The 17,555-nt window shown below is 47.9% G+C and overlaps 2 protein-coding genes across 5 annotated transcripts in view; both read left to right on the top strand.

Moving 5' to 3' along the window:
* PLXNB2 (plexin B2) overlaps nt 1-17,555 on the top strand; it is a 344,581-nt gene that overhangs the window by 11,166 nt on the left and 315,860 nt on the right. The gene's annotated exons all lie outside the window — the stretch shown is intronic.
* On the top strand, nt 772-3,587 carry LOC127042873 (uncharacterized). Its single transcript, XM_050936364.1, has 2 exons — nt 772-1,071; nt 3,049-3,587. Exons 1-2 carry the CDS (start codon nt 879-881, stop codon nt 3,585-3,587), a joined length of 732 nt encoding a protein of 243 aa, XP_050792321.1. The 5' UTR covers nt 772-878.

Here is a 17,555-nt window from a genome sequence, read left to right as displayed (position 1 = left end):
ACTTCTGTGTGCTGCAGGCGGCAGCACTACCTTCAGAGCTGAGCAGCTGGAGAGGTGCTGGCCTGTCTCCCAAGGTCTGAGAGAGTGAGGGACTGTTTTCCAGGATAGGTTGTAGATCATTGATGTGCTGGAGAGGTTTTAGCTGGGGACTGTATGGCCTTGTCTACACCACAAAGTTGCAGCGCTGGTGAGGGGGTTACAGCGCTGCAACTTAGGAGGTGTACACACCTGCAGGGCATTACCAGCGCTGCAACTCCCTGTTTGCAGCGCTGGCCATACACCCGGTGGAACCTCGGGTGTAGAGGATCCAGCGCTGGATCACCAGCGCTGGTCATCAGGTGTAGACACTCACCAGCGTTTTTGTTGACCTCCGTGGAATAAGCAGGTATCCCAGCATACCTGAGGAAGCCTCTCTGGTAATCAAGCAAACTCCACTGCCCTGTGCTCACCTGACCCCTCCTTTAAATGGCCCGGGAAATTTAAAAATCCCCTTCCTGTTTGCTCAGCCAGCTGTGGAGTGCAATTAATCTATCAATCACTCAGCGACCATGCCTCCACGCACCAAACGAGCCCCAGCATGGACCAATGCAGAGCTGCAGGACCTCATTAGTGTGTGGGGAGAAGAGGCTGTGCAAACACAGCTGCGCTCCAGAAGGAGAAATTATGATACGTGTGGTCAGATATCGCAGTCCTTGATGAGAAGGGGCCATGAATGGGACGCTTTGCAGTGCAGAGTAAAATTAAAGGAGCTGAGGAGTGCGTACTGCAAAGCCTGTGAGGGAAATCGCCGCTCAGGAGCTGCCCCCACAACCTGCAGGTTTTACAAGGAGTTGGATGCCATACTTGGGTGTGACCCCACCGCGAATCCTAGGAGCACAATGGAGAGTTCAGAGCAGGGAGAAGTGGGGGATGGTGTAGAGGACGGAGACAGTGAGGCTACTGGCATGGAGGGGGACACCCCGGAGTCCCAGGACACATGCAGCCAGGATCTCTTCTCCAGCCCGGAGGAGGCTAGCCAGTCGCAGCAGCTGGAAGCTGACGGTGAGGAGGAAGCTGAGGATCGTGCTCGTGGTAAGTAGATTTCAGTGTTTTGGGAGAGGAGGATTTTGGTTATGGCTGCCTGCATGCATGCCTAAACGTGGAATAGCCCATTGATTTGATCTATCCTTCCCCGCGGTTTGCTCTGGTGTCCCCCGAACCCTCTCTCCAAGCAGGTATCCTTCCCCGCGGTTTGCTCTGGTGTTCCCCCACCCCCCCTCCAAGCAGGCATCCAGCCCCACGGTGTGCTGCCGTGTTCCCCACCCGCCCTCCAAGCAGGTATCCTTCCCCGCGGTTTGCTCTGGTTTCCCCCGAACCCTCTCTCCAAGCAGGTATCCTTCCCCGCGGTTTGCTCTGGTTCCCCCCACCCCCCCCCCAGCAGGTATCCAGCCCCGCGGTGTGCTGCCGTGTCCCCCAGCCACCCTCCAAGCAGGCGTCCAGCCCCGCGGTGTGCTGCCGTGTCCCCCAGCCACCCTCCAAGCAGGCGTCCAGCCCCGCGGTGTGCTGCCGTGTCCCCCAGCCCCCCTCCAAGCAGGCGTCCAGCCCCGCGGTGTGCTGCCGTGTCCCCCAGCCCCCCTCCAAGCAGGCGTCCAGCCCCGCGGTGTGCTGCCGTGTCCCCCAGCCCCCCTCCAAGCAGGCGTCCAGCCCCGCGGTGTGCTGCCGTGTCCCCCAGCCCCCCTCCAAGCAGGCGTCCAGCCCCGCGGTGTGCTGCCGTGTCCCCCAGCCCCCCTCCAAGCAGGCGTCCAGCCCCGCGGTGTGCTGCCGTGTCCCCCAGCCCCCCTCCAAGCAGGCGTCCAGCCCCGCGGTGTGCTGCCGTGTCCCCCAGCCCCCCTCCAAGCAGGCGTCCAGCCCCGCGGTGTGCTGCCGTGTCCCCCAGCCCCCCTCCAAGCAGGCGTCCAGCCCCGCGGTGTGCTGCCGTGTCCCCCAGCCCCCCTCCAAGCAGGCGTCCAGCCCCGCGGTGTGCTGCCGTGTCCCCCAGCCCCCCTCCAAGCAGGCGTCCAGCCCCGCGGTGTGCTGCCGTGTCCCCCAGCCCCCCTCCAAGCAGGCGTCCAGCCCCGCGGTGTGCTGCCGTGTCCCCCAGCCCCCCTCCAAGCAGGCGTCCAGCCCCGCGGTGTGCTGCCGTGTCCCCCAGCCCCCCTCCAAGCAGGCGTCCAGCCCCCGCGGTGTGCTGCCGTGTCCCCCAGCCCCCCTCCAAGCAGGCGTCCAGCCCCGCGGTGTGCTGCCGTGTCCCCCAGCCCCCCTCCAAGCAGGCGTCCAGCCCCGCGGTGTGCTGCCGTGTCCCCCAGCCCCCCTCCAAGCAGGCGTCCAGCCCCGCGGTGTGCTGCCGTGTCCCCCAGCCCCCCTCCAAGCAGGCGTCCAGCCCCGCGGTGTGCTGCCGTGTCCCCCAGCCCCCCTCCAAGCAGGCGTCCAGCCCCGCGGTTTGCTCTGGTGTTCCCCGAACCCCCCTCCAAGCAGGCGTCCAGCCCCGCGGTTTGCTCTGGTGTTCCCCGAACCCCCCTCCAAGCAGGCGTCCTTCCCCGCGGTTTGCTCTGGTGTTCCCCGAACCCCCCTCCAAGCAGGCGTCCAGCCCCGCGGTGTGCAGCCGTGTTCCCCAGCCACCCTCCCAGCACGGAGGCAGCCACGCGGTGTGCAGGCATCCAGCACCGCGTTTCCACCCCCCCCCCCCAGTATCAGGACGGGTTGAAAGCGGACCAAAAAAACCCCCAACCCCCCAAGCACCTAGCTCACCACCTTCCTGTTCACTACTGTCCCCTCTTCAGGACACTAGCTACCCCCTGTACCCACTGCTGATAAACCCCAGCGACCCAGTGGTCAATTCCCACTCCCAAGGGGTAATTTTTGCTAAAAACACTTACCCCATTGCTCGCCAAGACTTAGCTTGCTTGCCCTCTCTGTGTTATGTGAGGTATGTGAGAAGGATGCTACCTAAAGTCTCAGAAGTCTTTCAAAATTTGATAATAAACAATGATGCCTCTGTGTATTACATGTTTCTATCTCTCTGTTTTCTAGGGATCTTGACTACTGCAGCTGTATCACCGCCCTCACGTAGGTTGCAGAACTTGAGACGCAATCCTGGGAAATCAAAAGAGGAATTGATCAAGTCTGTTCTGAGCCACTACAACAGGGAAAGTAGGAAGACAGAGGAACGGAGAAGCAGTGTACAGGAGTGGAGAAAGACTGTACATGAATGGAGGCAAACAGAAAGCAGGAGAAAGGAATTGTCTGCCAAAAAAACAACAAAGCAGATGATAAGCCTCCTGTCTCGCCAAACTGAGTCTTTCGAGTCTCTTGTAGCCATGCAGACAAATATGTACCGTGCTAACCCACAGCCCTCCCAAAGCCCTCTTCCTTGTCACCCTGTATATTCACAAAACAACTTTCTCCAGCAGCCAGTTCCTTATTATCCCCAGCTGCCCCCAACACCTATAAGATCACGTACTAGCCCTGATAACTATAATTCTTACCCTGTTCACTCCACCCCCATCATTCTGCAGCATAGTAATGCTGAAGTGCAACAGACAGTGAATATTGATCAAAATAGGACATAGTAAAACCTGTAAATGTACTGTCAACCACCCCTATCCCCTTGCATGTTTTGTACTGTATGTTGAATAAAGTTTTTTTTTTTCTATTTCTTTCACTACGTTTTATTGCTGCTGGAAGTGGTAAATAATACACAATGAGGTAGAGCAAAGCACATCAAATGCATCAAACATTACTGCTGGCTCTCAGCATCAAATTGCTCCCTTAAAGCATCCCTAATCCTTGAAGCCCTTTCCTGGGCCTCCCTATTAGCCCTGCTCTCTGGCTGAGCAAACTCATTCTCCAGGCGTCTAACCTCGGAGGTCCATTCCTCACTGAATCTTTCACCCTTCCCTTCACAAATATTATGGAGGGTGCAGCACGCGGATATAACAGCGGTGATGCTGCTTTCCATCAAATCTAGCTTCCCATAAAGACAGCGCCAGCAAGCTTTCAAACGGCCAAAAGCACACTCCACAGTCATTCTGCACCGGCTCAGCCTGTAGTTGAACCGGTCCTTGCTCCTGTCAAGCTTCCCTGTATATGGTTTCATGAGCCATGGCATTAAGGGGTAAGCGGGGTCTCCAAGGATCACAGTGGGCATTTCCACGTCCCCTACTGTGATCTTGCGGTCTGGGAAAAAAGTCCCGGCCCTCAGCCTCCTGAACAGGGCACTGTTCTGAAATATGCGTGCATCATGCACCTTTCCAGGCCATCCTGAGTAAATGTCAGTGAAACGCCCACGGTGATCCACAAGCGCTTGCAGAACCACGGAGAAATAACCCTTGCGATTAACATACTCTGATGCCAGGTGGGGTGGTGACAGAATAGGAATATGCGTCCCATCTATTGCCCCTCCACAGTTAGGGAACCCCATTTCCGCAAAGCCATCTACAATGTCCTGCACGTTCCCAAGACACACGGTTCTTCTTAGCAGGATGCAATTAATGGCCCTGCAAACTTGCATCAGCACCATTCCAACGGTAGACTTCCCCACTCCAAACTCGTTGGCCACCGATCTGAAGCAGTCTGGAGTTGCCAGCTTCCAGATTGCAATAGCCACCCGCTTCTCCACAGGCAGGGCAGCTCTAAATCTCGTGTCCCTGCGCCGCAGGGTAGGGGCGAGCTCAGCATACTGTGCCATGAAAGTGGATTTTCTCATCCGAAAGTTCTGCAGCCACTGCTCGTCATCCCAGGATTGCAGGACGATTTGATCCCACCACTGAGTGCTGGTTTCCTGAGCCCAAACGCGCCGGTCCAGGGAGCTGAGCACATCTGTTACTGCCACAAGCAATGTACTGTCTTCATAGTGAGGCGATTCAATATCATCGTCTGACTCCTCACTGTCACTCTTACTATCACTCACTTTTTGCAGGTGAAGGAATAGCTCCACTGCCAAGCGCGATATGCTGGCAACATTCATCAATAAGGTCGTCAGTTGCTGAGGATCCATTTTTAAAAAAATTACAGCGCTTTTTCTGCGACAGTCACAATGCTGCCACACTGCTCCGCATGTGTAACAAAGCACCGCTGGGCGTTGGAACAGGAACAGGAAGCGGAAAGACAATCACACTTCCTTCCCCTTCCCACAAGCCACAGCGCCGATATGGGACGAGGTGCTCTGTGGGATAGCCGCCCACAATGCACCACTCCCAACAGCGCTGCAGCGTGGCCACGTCTAACATCACTTGCTGCGCTGGTTGCTGTAAGTGTGGCCACTCTGCAGCGCTGGCCCTATACAGCTGTACTAACACAGCTGTAACAACCAGCGCTGCAAAATTGCAGATGTAGACATACCCTATGTGATGACCAGTGGTGGTGGTAGTGTTTTCCATGTTGGGCCTGTCCTGTAGTAGGTGAATTCTGGGTACCTGTATCGCTCTGTCAGTCTTGTTTCCTCACTTCCCCAGATGGAAGTGAGGAAAACTTGAAAAACAGACTTCAAAGAGAAACTGCAGAGCTACAATTCATTTGCACACTTAACACCATCAATTTGGGCTTGAATAGGGACTGGGAGTGGCTGGGTCACTACAAAAGCAATTTTCTTGGTATTGGTATTGGTACCCTTTCTTGGTATTGACACCTCATCAGTAATTGGAAGTGAACCACATCCACCCTGACTGAATTGGCCTTGTCATCACTAATTTTCCATGTGTAAGGAAACTCCCTTCTCTTTATGTGCCAGTATATTTATGCTTGTATCTGTAATTTTCACTCCATGCATCTGAAGAAGTGGAGTTTTTACCGCTTATGCCCAAATAAATCTGTTAGTCTTTAAGGTGCCACCGGACTCCTCGTTTCTGTTACTCAGGCATGGCATAAGATGTTTTTGCACACAATGCTAAGGGTGGTTGGTTTGCTTTGCCAACAGCAGAGATGGCCTTCTGGGGGCTTTCATGCCCCAGGCATAAAGTTAAGTAATGAAGCCTAAAACTAAATGCAGCAATTTTATATAAAAGTATGGGGAATGTCTTAATTCTCTTGGACACTGTCTGGTTCTGTGTTAATGTGTATTTTTGCATATCAAGAATGTGTAACTTTTGAATTTAAATAATCTCCAGGGTAATCTGGTTATCAAAACATAGTAACTCAAGTGCGGAACAATGCTTGTGAATTACGATTTTGCAATCTGCATTGTTCATGCCACTGTTGTTCAAAGATTAGCATGTGCAGGTGTACTCAGTAGGCTTTGCCAGTTTACTTTTCCCAGTTGTAGCAATTAGTCACTATCATTTCATTTCAATCTTGAGGCCTTGTAAATAAATAAGTAACGTTTCAAAAATGTAAACAACTTCCAGACTGATGGTGATATTTTTCACCTACAGCAATGATAATTTGCAGAGCAGCCAGTTTTTGTCAGCAGTGGCATAATTAATCCACTTGAATGACAGCCCTAATGTCAGAAGAAGGCTTAGAAACCTTGGAATCAGAAGCTTGCAAATTAGCTTACAGTGAGAGTTGATGCTGTGGAATGTTCTTGTGCATTACTTATCTCTTTGTTTCCTACACAGCTTTAGTAAGCTATTAGCAAGAGGAGGGCCAAATACTACTACTTCCCCATTTCCTCAAAATTATTCTGGCCTTTAGCTGTTCTAGTAGACACGCTCCATGTGATAAGTCAGCTTTATTTTTAGTTCTAGTATTCTTGCTCGTGTGTATGTTTTTCCTATATCTAAAATCATGGTAGTACTGCACCACAATAACAACTCTTCCTACAGTTAGCATAGTGAATCTGCCTCAGAAAGCAGCCTTACAAAGGAGGCAGGGTTGTTCTTGCATCTGGATTTGTGTCGAGAAGGCAGTATGGTCCAGTAGATAGGGTCTTTTGATAGTTGATCCAGTGCCCTAGGTTCCATTCCTGCCTCTGTTGTTGACCTATGTGACTTCAGGCAAATTAGTTCACCTTTCTGTGCCTGTTTTCTGATTACCTTCCTTTGTAAAGAACTTTGGGATTTACTGATGACATTGCTCTATAAGTACGAAGTACTATTAAAAGTAGTAGTAGGGTCAACACATGCTACTGCATCCCTAGTTCCTATGCAGACTTGGTGAGGAGCCCACCAGCACCTTAATTTTGTTCCGGGGGTTGTTTTTAAAAAGGTGTGTATGGTTTTTTTTTTTTTTCTTTTTTGAGTTCCTAGCAAGATTTAAACCCACAGGAACCATGTCATTATTCCACTCCCCCTAGTCTTCAGGGGTGTCAGCTTCTGAAAGCAGGAAGTGTGGTGTACATGAGTGCTTGAAGAGGGAATGAAAGAATAGGCCAGTCTTCACACCAACTGCAGGTTTGGTTTACCTACCATTGTTCACTACCTTAATGGCATGCCAGCAGTAAGCCAAGCTAGTAATACAGTGTTAACCACGGATATAGTCATTTCCTTTTTCTTCTTACCTCATTTTGTAAGACTTTGCTTTTGAATCTTGTAAATAGGGTGATAACTAGAGGCTGTTTATGCTGAAATTTTCTCTTGCTAACTTCTTGCCCAGAGGGTATGCAAAGTAAACAAAGCAGCTAGGAAGTTGGTCTTGCACCTTCTCTCATATTGCAAGGCAGTACAAATCTTAGGACATCTGTTAACTTAATTACCACAGTTTTATTCATTACTTTTTTGTTTTAATGAGATTTGTTATACTGATGCAGCATTTTAATGTAAGGAGGCCGTTGCACAGATCATCCTTAATAGTCTTAAGGAGCTTCAGAAAACCTGAGATATAGCTTTTTTTCATTTTAATCAGAGTATGTAGTAAAAGCAAAAGCCTTTCCCTTTTTTATCTGTGCTTTCAACTTTGATGTCCATCACTGGTTACCTTGAACTTTTGTCCCAGGAGCATACAAATGTATGGATATTTTTTTCCTTTCCATTTTAAAATCTGTGTGTGAAGCAAATTTATTTTTATCCAGATATGAGTTGAAGGTGGAAGGGGGGAAAACTATCCCTAACTACCAGGGGATCCTGGAGCAACTATAGGATTTAAAAAAAAAAAAATACTCAAAGTACTCCAGGGTATGCCTGCATAGATGTTGGGAATGTCTTCCCCCAGCCTGGGTAGACAAACACGCTAGCGCTGCTCAAGGTAGCACACTAAAAACAGTGCTGTGGGTGTTGTGGCATGGGCTAGCTGCCTAAGTACAAGCCTACCTGACCACAGGGGTCTGATGAGGTGGATAGCCTGAGCCACCACCTGTCACAACATCCATATTGCTATTTCTAGCATTCTAACTCATGTCTGTCTACCCAAGCTGGGATGCATGACCCTAGCTGCAGTATAGACATACCCTCAGATGCCAGCCTGTTAATATATCTGATCCTAATGCAGTAAAAATGTAGGGCTAGATCTGTAGAATTGTGGGTACCTAATTTGCAACATTGTTTACTTGATTTGAACACATATTAAGAACACCTGCAGATGCACAGCTAGGTGTCAGAATGATCACTTATGTGCTATTACTGTGGTTGCATGTCAGAATGAAGTGTGTGGAATTGCACAAATATGACTCTTAAACTACTGTATACCAGACAAAATAACGGTTAACACTGAACACCTTGTATGTTTAAACTTAAAATATATAAATGGCATAAAACATAGCTAATGCAGAGTTAAGGGTGCCAGATGATAGCTTGTATCCTTCCAGAATGTTGAGTTGGCAAAATTCAAACCACTGAGAACCAGGAAATACAAAGTGAAGGTAAACGTGCATGCAGCTGTAACTCTGCCTCCTGGAGCTCAGTCACCATTGGGAATTGTCAGCATGTGCTCCAGTTACATTCACTATGTTAGGTGTAGCTGTATTGAATGGTGGAAGAGTAAGTTGGAGCATCTGGGAAGAACTGTGATTGCAATATGAGAAGGTTTGGGGATTAGTCTGCAGAGCATCATAAAACGGCGATCGTTTTTTGAGATCAGGATCTGAGTCTTCCTCCTGGTTCCACATATGTGTCATTAAAGGAAAGCAATACGTGTACCTTGAAGTTCCCAGTCTGCATTATTTCAATACAGAATTGTGTGGGTTGTTACTAGCAGGGCACTGGAGTCGTCTTCCTGCGTATTGTCAGTAGTGAAGTGGATTGTGAGAGTGATCTGTGGATTTAATGATGTATAGGGGAAAGTGTAGGGTTAGGTGGTATCCTGTGTGAAAGGGCTGTAAAAGGGTATGGCATGGTTGTTGAAATCCACATGTTTGGCATTCTGTTTGGGCAGTAGGCTCCATGTTTGAGTGTAGAGCAGAGCACCTGTGAGTGTTAAGGGTGCTTTGGGACACTGCTTAAAGTGGCCAGAGTTTTAAAGTTGCATGCGAGTTTAACCTAACTCTGTATTATCTGGGTTTCAGTACTTTTGTGTTGCACTGAACTGAGCGTTCTGAAAGGGCACAAGTTATCATTAGGCAACTATAATTTTGCGTTATTGACTTTTTTGTTTTTTGCAATACAATTTCCTAGCTTTTTAAACAATTTTTTTTGGTAGGTGGTGTTGATCATCTAAGCAGTGGTCAGCAGTGTGATAAAACCAAACTTACAAGAGTAGACCACGCCCTAGCTTTTATATTGTACTCTTCATCAATTGATCTCAAAGAACTTTACACCATTAGCTGTATTTTACTGATGGGGAAACAGGTACCGGTTCAGTGACCTGCTCAGGGTCACCCACCAAGCCAGTGATAGAACTAGGAATAATCCCAGTCCAGTGGTCTTTCAACACAGTTTCTATGTGATTCCTAAATGCTTCTCTCTCTGCTCCTGTACATTTTATTATAGAGGAATGGGAATGATGGTCATGGTTTGAAGCGTGTAGCTACAAACAGGGCTGGTGGAAGAAATCTCATCCAGGGTTTATAGCCCCAAACCGTAACAGTTTTATTTCATGGTTGTTACAGTAACTTTACGTTATGAGAAGACTGGTGTGTCTTTCCTTCTCCACCCCTGCCCTGCCATTCCCTGCAGCATGTAGCCCCCCACAGCATTGCCAGCTCCCTTTCCCATCCCATTAAACCATTACTTGCACTACAGAAGCCATTAACATGTAAGAAGTTGCTCTTTGCTGTTTCCTGCCCTCTGCTGATGCATGCATGTATTGCAGGCAGCAGCTTCCTGGAGGGTTGCAGACTTCCTGGGTTATGGAGCCAAACCTGCACACTGAGCGAGGGCTCTCATTCCTACTACCCATCACCACCTGGGACTCCTGCCCTTGCCTCGGCCAGTCTGCCCCTCCTCCAGACTGTATCTTAACCTCTTATTTTTCTGGATTTCAGATGTTTTAAACTTGTTACCTTCAGTCCCTCTCCACCCCAACCAGATTCCAGCTCAAGTGGAAGGGAGAGGGACTGTTGACCCCAGAGAAAGGCCTCCCCCACCACAGTACACATATGGAAGGAAAGATTTCAGCCCCTTGTCCCCCAAACTTCCAACTTCTTCTGCTACCTCCACCTCACATTCTACAATCTCTCCCATCTTCTCCCTACTTATTCTGCCTTGAGCTCCCAGTCCCTTTCCCCTCCCCTATTACCTATTACTGTGTATTCTCTTCCCCACTACCTGCTTTTGCATCCCTAATCACCCTCCCCTCCCAGTGAACAGTTACAGGTATAATTTTATTTTATTTTCAAAAATAGCTTGGGTGCCTTCTGAATATTCTTTTGTATTAAGATTACATTTAAAAAAACCTTCACAGATGCAATTTCCACCCCCAAAACACATACAGCTTATTGTCAGCTTCTGCCCTGGGTGGGTTTCAAACTTCAAAGGTACTTGAGTAATCATCACCATCAAACACACGCAGTCTACTGAGGACTGTTGTGCCAGCCATAGTGTCCCTGGTTGATGGTGTCGCACCAGGCATCGTAGAGCGAAGTTCCTAGATTTGGCTCAATCCTATGAATTCACAAGTCTCTGGGGCAGCCCTGTGGGAAACACCAGCTAGGGTCAGCATGCCTCTGTGGAGAATTGGAGGAGCATGTGCTGAGGTGTCTTTGTCTATCCTGGTGACATGGCTGAGGAGCATCTAATTGCTTTTGACTTTAGTGAATTATTGGGGGAACACCTCATCTCTGTGGGATTGATTTGTCACACAAAGTGAGACCACTTTATGTTCAGGATGTGGCACTGACAGTGCAAATGGAATGTCTCTAGTCACCCCACGACTGCCTGTAAGAGAGTCCAGGTTTCTGAACCCTATAGCAATATAGGCAGTACACAGGGTTGGTATATTCTGAACTTTGACTCAGCACAGAGACGTTTGTGTTCATAAGTGAGATATGGACTTCATGCAAGAGGCAGCAAGACCTAGTCATCGGAGGACATCTGATTGGCTGCGATTGTTTGAACTCTGTTTGCAGCCTAGGTGGATAAACTTACAATGCTCTCCAGAGTGTTCCACCTCACCTCTACTAGGGATTCTGGTGGCCCAGCCCTGAGGTTCTGGACCTAGGTCTTCTGCTATGAGACCTGAAACCCTGTAGTGTGGGTGGTATCTTGGGAACCTTGAAGGACAGGGCTGAAATTCTCTGACTTCTCCACAAGCAAAGCAGGATCATCAGCATAGTCTTGATTAGTGAACACTTCTTGAACAATCTTGATTCTGATGTATGGAATGGTAAGTCCTAGTAGCCAGTCGATAGTTTGACAGAATCTGTGAACTTAATGAAACACTGGTGTGTGTTGTTCTGGTTGGTTGTTGTTGTTTTCTGAGGGCTGTATCTCAGGAACCTCTTGCTCATATGATCCAACATTTGGATAACTAATCTACCCAACACTGCCATAAGGCATGGCAAATTTCAAGACTATCTGTGTAAGCATGTAGATGTTAAAGTACGTAGAAAGATTGCCCTTTACATGGTAAGGGCTTTCCAACCTTCACTGCAGCAGAGCTGGTATTCCACAATAATATTGTATGAAATTCAGGCCAAATGGAGAGAAGGGGCTAACTCTACACATCCATCAACAGATAGAGGCTCAGAGAAGCTCAAAGTGAGTCCATTCATTACAGTGAGATGTTCTCGGCTGAAAGAGAATACCCAACGAGAAAATTACAGCCTGAAACAATAGCTCTGAGATGTGTGAACTGCCCAATTCATGTCAGTGGGTGTACCCTATTCTCCTTCTTTAGCACTGACAGTTTCTGGCATCCCCTTAGTCTCAGCAGTGTATCTTTGGTGTATGCCCCAAGCTAGCCTGTTCTAAGATCCCCACCCAGGGAGGCTGGGTTTCCCCAGATTTTGGGTCATATGGGGATAAGGGAGGGATGGGCTCAGACCTTCTTAGTGGGATAAGGCATCCCAACTCATGAGCGGTGGTAGAGAGAGGGGCCCAGCACCCCCAGAAAGGCAAGCTGCTGCGCACCCCCCTCCCGGTGTCTTCCATATGGAACAGAAATGGGGTGTGTGTGTGTGTGTGTGTGTGTGTCAGACTACGACAGATGTTATAATAGAAAGCTAAAGTACAGCCCTCTGTCACTTCGCTACAGCAGTATCTTTGTTAAATGTCACTAACGAGTATTCCTCAACCGTAATGACAACATGAACAAGACCAACCAACAATTCTGACAACACCTGCTATAAAGACCTCGGGCGACCCCACACCACAGTGTATCCAGGAATTTAAGGATATTCTCAAATCCTTCCTCAAACAACTCCAGGAGAAACTCTACAAACTCCTCTCCAACAAACCCACCCCAGAGACCTTCTACATATTTCCCAAGATAAACAAACAAGGGAGGTCAGGAAGACCCATCATGTCTGGTCACGACACTCTTACTGAGATAATATCTGGACTCATGGAAACCATCTTCCAACCACTCACCACACAAAAGACCAGCTTCCTCCAGGACACAACAGACTTCTTCCACAAGCTCCAGAATATTAATAACTTTCCTGAGAACACCATTGTTGCCACTGTGGATGTCATTCTTACACACCACCATCCCTCACAATGACAGCATAGCTGCCTACCACAAATATTTACAAGACAATGGACAATTCTCTGATATGCACTCTGAATACATTGCTGAACTCATCTCTTTCATCCTCACCCATAACAATTTTACATTCAACAACCAACACTTTGCCCAAACCATAGGAACAGCCATGGGTAATAGGATGGCTCCCAATATGCCAACCTCTTCATGGGTCACCTTGAACTACTTCTGGACAAATGCATCATGACACCAGTGATATACCTGAGAGAGATCGATGATGATATCATCCTCTGGACCAGGGGTGGGCAAACTACAGCATCTGGCCCTCCAAACATTTTAATCCAGTCCTCGAGCTCCTGGAAGCAGTGGCAAGTTCCTGTCTCCAGCTCCAACATGTAGGAGCAGCCAGGGGGCTCCGCACGCTGTCCCCTCCCCAAGTGCGGCCCCCGTGCCTCCACATAGGAGCTGGAGGGGAGACATGCTGCTATTTCTGGGAGCTGCTTGAGGTAAGCGTTGCCCCAGAGCAAGCATCCCTGACCCACTCCCACACCCCAACCCCCTGCCCCAGCCCCGATCCCTCTCCCACCCTCTGACCCCCTCAGTCCCAGCCCAGAGCACCTTCCTGCACCCCAACCTCTCATCTCCAGCCCCACCCCAGAGTCCGAGCCAGAGCTCTTCTTCCCCCCCCCCCCAACCCCCAATTTTGTGAGCATTCGTGGCCCGCCATACAATTTTCATACCTAGATGTGGCCCTTGGTCCAAAAAGTTTGCCCACCCCTGCCCTAATATGTCAGACCATTGTTCCATTTAGCCCAGTATCCTGTCTCCTGAGAGTGACCAATTCCATATGTTTTGAAGTGAATGAACAGAATAGGGCAGTTATTGAGTGATCAGTCCCCTGTTGTCCAGTGCCAGCATCTGGTAGTCATTAGCGAAAATGATTAAGCCACTAACCATGAATGGACTTACCATCCAAGAACTTTATCATCCCTATGGTCCAGCCACTAGAGGATGGCAAAGGTATATAAACTCTTAACCAGTATATTGTATATCATCCAAATTAGACAAAAATAAGTCCCAAGTGTGTGAGGCTTACAGGAAATCAGCAGTCAAGTTTACAGTGTAATGAGGCCATAAACAAAACTGCAGTCTAAACCTCACAGATGGGGCATCAGGAATGAAACATAGGCGCTCCGGTTCCAAAAGAGCCCCCTTAATTAGAGCTCTTAGGGCAGGTCTACACTACAGCAGGGATCGACACTCTGAGATTGATCCACCGGTGGTCAATTTAGTGGGTCTAGTAAAGATCTGCCAAATCGACTGCAGATTGGTCTCCAGTCAACCCCTGTACTCTACCCCCAACGAGAAGACTTAAGGTAAGTCAATGGGAAATTGTTTTCCGTCTACCTCCTGCAGTGTAGACACTGCAGTAACTCGACCTGAGTTGCGTAGCGTAGGTCGACTTACCGCGGTAGTGTAGACATAGCCTTAGTCCCAGTGTATGCAGTATTATAATATCTTGTAGTTACATAGCATTTCATGTCTGTAGATCTCTGAAGTATTTCACAAAAATATCACTGTACTTTTTTAATTGACGGGCAACGTACATGTAACATAACAAATACAGATTTGCTGCATTTTATCAAAAAAAATGCTATAACTTCCAAAACTTTCTATCTGCTTTAACAACTTTCCTTCAAGAAACTTGACATCAAGCTTTATAGACTCTCATGAGTGGCACAGTCATGGTTAAAAAACCTTACCATTTTTGTCTTCTAGAATATTACTTCTGTTCTAGTGCCAAAAACAAAGCAGTGGGTAGAGATGCAGGGAACTAGTAATCATGTATTAAGAGTCTATAGCATGCAGGAGTTTTTAAGATAGATGTAATCCTGAATTCTTCTTATACTTGTACTACTGAGGAGAGGGAAAATATTTCTGTGCAAGTGAAGTAACCAGTTTTCCAATCACTAATCTTTTAATACCAGTCACAAACAAAGTAAGGACGGTATGTGCTTGCAATACTTCATTTTTTAATGGCAATGAAGCATGAAGACAGACATTTCAAATCACGAGATTATTTTTTTTCTTTGCATTCTGATTCAAACAACTAAAAAACTAGGTCAACTGGTTTTAGTGAAATTGGGTGTACTCTGTTCAGCCTAACCTAAGAGTTAGGTGGGGTAGCTGTGCCCTTTGCATCTAACTGGGATACAGTAGCGCCTTTTTGCCTCAAATCTGAATCTGTCCGCTTCATGTGTGAATCATGGAATAAGATTAAAGTTGATTTATAAATGTTGCCAATGCAATGTGTTTTAAAACTCTACTAAATCATGAGGATTTCATGGATGGTCCTGCCAACCAGAGAAATATCCTAGGTATCATGTTTCTCAGTATATGATGGTTGCCATAATCTTCATCTCATCACTGAGGGTGGTAACTTCAGCATTAAATGAGGCAGAGGCTCCATCACACTGAGTTGTCGTGGCATCATAGACTAATAAATCAGATGAGATTGCAGACTTTTTTTTTGGACCAGTCTGCTGTTACACTGTATTTTCCCCTTTCTCTATGGCCAAATAGGAGGTTATGAAAACCTCTAGTCCTCTGTCATTAGTATTTTGGCTGCTGAATATTCTCCATCTTCTCTCCTCTGCCACACCACCTCAACCTCACATGCCTCCCGTATATTGATGAAACCTAACGGAAAGGAAACCAGAGCTCCAGGGGTAGAAATCTGTCTGACCAATTAAGTCATGAATTTTTGGACGTTCTATGCAGGGGCTGTGGTGAAAGCCCTTAACAGGTTGAGAGGAATAAGTACAGGACATCTGTGCTCAACTGTACTCATTGAACTGCAGCTGTACTAGCTCCCAATATTTTTCAGGAGCAACTAAAGGTGTTTGTTTTAGTTTGTAAAATCTTGAATGGTGTGGGCTCTTAACTGTTTTAGAGACTGCCACTGCAAGTGATTCAGCCAGGATGCTCTAGCCAACCGTCCCCAGATTTCAATTTGAGGAGGCTGGAGACAGGAATGAAATTCTTGCTCTGACTGATAATTGCAAAAATCCCACTGATTTTCATAGAGCCAGAACTTTACCCCAGATGTTCTCAAGTGGGGCCCTTAAGTTATTTTCTGCACTGATCCAGAGAGGTCTGAGAATTGCTTGGTCTTTTGGGATGCTTTCAGGGCCCTACATAATTATTCAGATAATCTGAAAAAGTGGTGTGAGGGGAAATTAATTCTTCTGATTGGGGTTGGGGAATTATTTTTATATATAATACTTAGCTCTTATGCAGGCTTTTTCATGCGTAGATTTCAGAGTGCTTTATGAAGGAAGTCAGTATTGTCATCTCCATTTTCCTGAAAGGGAGACGGAGTCACAAAAGAGAAGTGATTTGCTTACAGTCACCCAGCAGGCCAGTGGAAGATCTGGGTTCTATTCCCAGCTCTGTTAAGTCCCAGTCCATTGTCTTATCCCCTAGGCAGTGCTACCTTCCTCCTTCTTAGGGCATTAGTTATTCATTGATTCAGTTGTACAATTTAACTGCTGTCAATGCATTCAGATTACTAACAAGTGCCTGTTTAACCAATAAAATAGAAACCTGGCTTTTTGAGCTGTGGTTTTGCCTAGCGAGGTCTGATTGAGGTAAAATGGTATATCCTGAATCTCAGGAATAGAGATGTGTGAAGTAAATGGTCCAAAACTGTTCAGGGATTCTTACAAATGACCGCTTTAGCTAGCGTGCTAGAGCATCCAAATTCATCTAATATTTTTTAAAAAATGTAACTTTAGCGCCCTCGTGACCAAGATGGAGTCTGCTCTGCAGGCAGCTCTGGCCAAGAGAAGGCACGCGCAGGATTGCAGCAGGAGAAATCCCTTTCACTCCAGGGGCACCTATTCCAAATCCCGCAGAGTGAACACACACGCCCACAGGAAAAGTACAATGGATATAACAAAGGGAGATATTTATTTATAGAGGGATGAGAGGAGAAAAGCAACAAGGGGAAATATAGGGGGAGCAGTAAAACAGGGCTGCATTCAAACCAAAACCCCACGGGCCCAGTGCGAGCACAGTCTGGAAGAGACAGTGAGCAATGTGTCTGTGCACAGAGTTGAGGAGTCCTAAACAAAGTTCCGGGCCAGTGGTGAGTCATAAGTACTTTTTGGCCGTCTTCGGCGCCAGTAAACTTTTCCCAACAAACCCCTCCGGTGCCCTCTTCTGCTGCTCTCTGCAAAGCCTCACAGAGCGACCACCTCCCTCCTTGTTCCCAGTGCAGAGTCACAGGCCCCAGTATCACAGCCCCACGCAGCTCTGGGCGGCTGTGATACTGGGTCCAGCTCCGGCCTGTCCTTCTCGGGCGATTCCCCCTGGCACAGTGCTGCTCCAGGCTCCTGTCCTGGGCTGTCCCCGAGGGCCTGTAGTTCTCAGGCCTCAGGCAGATTCTCCCTGCTTCACTTTTCCAGGGCCTGCGGGCTGCCTCTCTCTCTCTCCCTGGAGCCCCAGCCTGCCCCCTGGAGTTTCTCTCCTTTTCTTACTCTCCCTCTCCCCCCCAGGAAAAAGATTTAAAGGGGCCATGCTCT

This window comes from Gopherus flavomarginatus, chromosome 1 (assembly GCF_025201925.1).
Source record: "Gopherus flavomarginatus isolate rGopFla2 chromosome 1, rGopFla2.mat.asm, whole genome shotgun sequence".
NCBI classification, from domain to species: Eukaryota; Metazoa; Chordata; order Testudines; family Testudinidae; genus Gopherus; species Gopherus flavomarginatus.
The sequence above is the reverse complement of the archived record's forward strand: the minus strand, read 5'-3'. Positions and strand labels throughout refer to the sequence as shown.

Coding starts and splice junctions, on each gene's coding strand:
- LOC127042873 (XM_050936364.1), top strand. CDS start 879: ATGGAGAGTTCAGAGCAGGGAGAAGTGGGGGATGGTGTAGAGGACGGA. Junction 1,072..3,048: donor AGCTGAGGATCGTGCTCGTG/GTAAGTAGATTT, acceptor TCTGTTTTCTAG/GGATCTTGACTACTGCAGCT.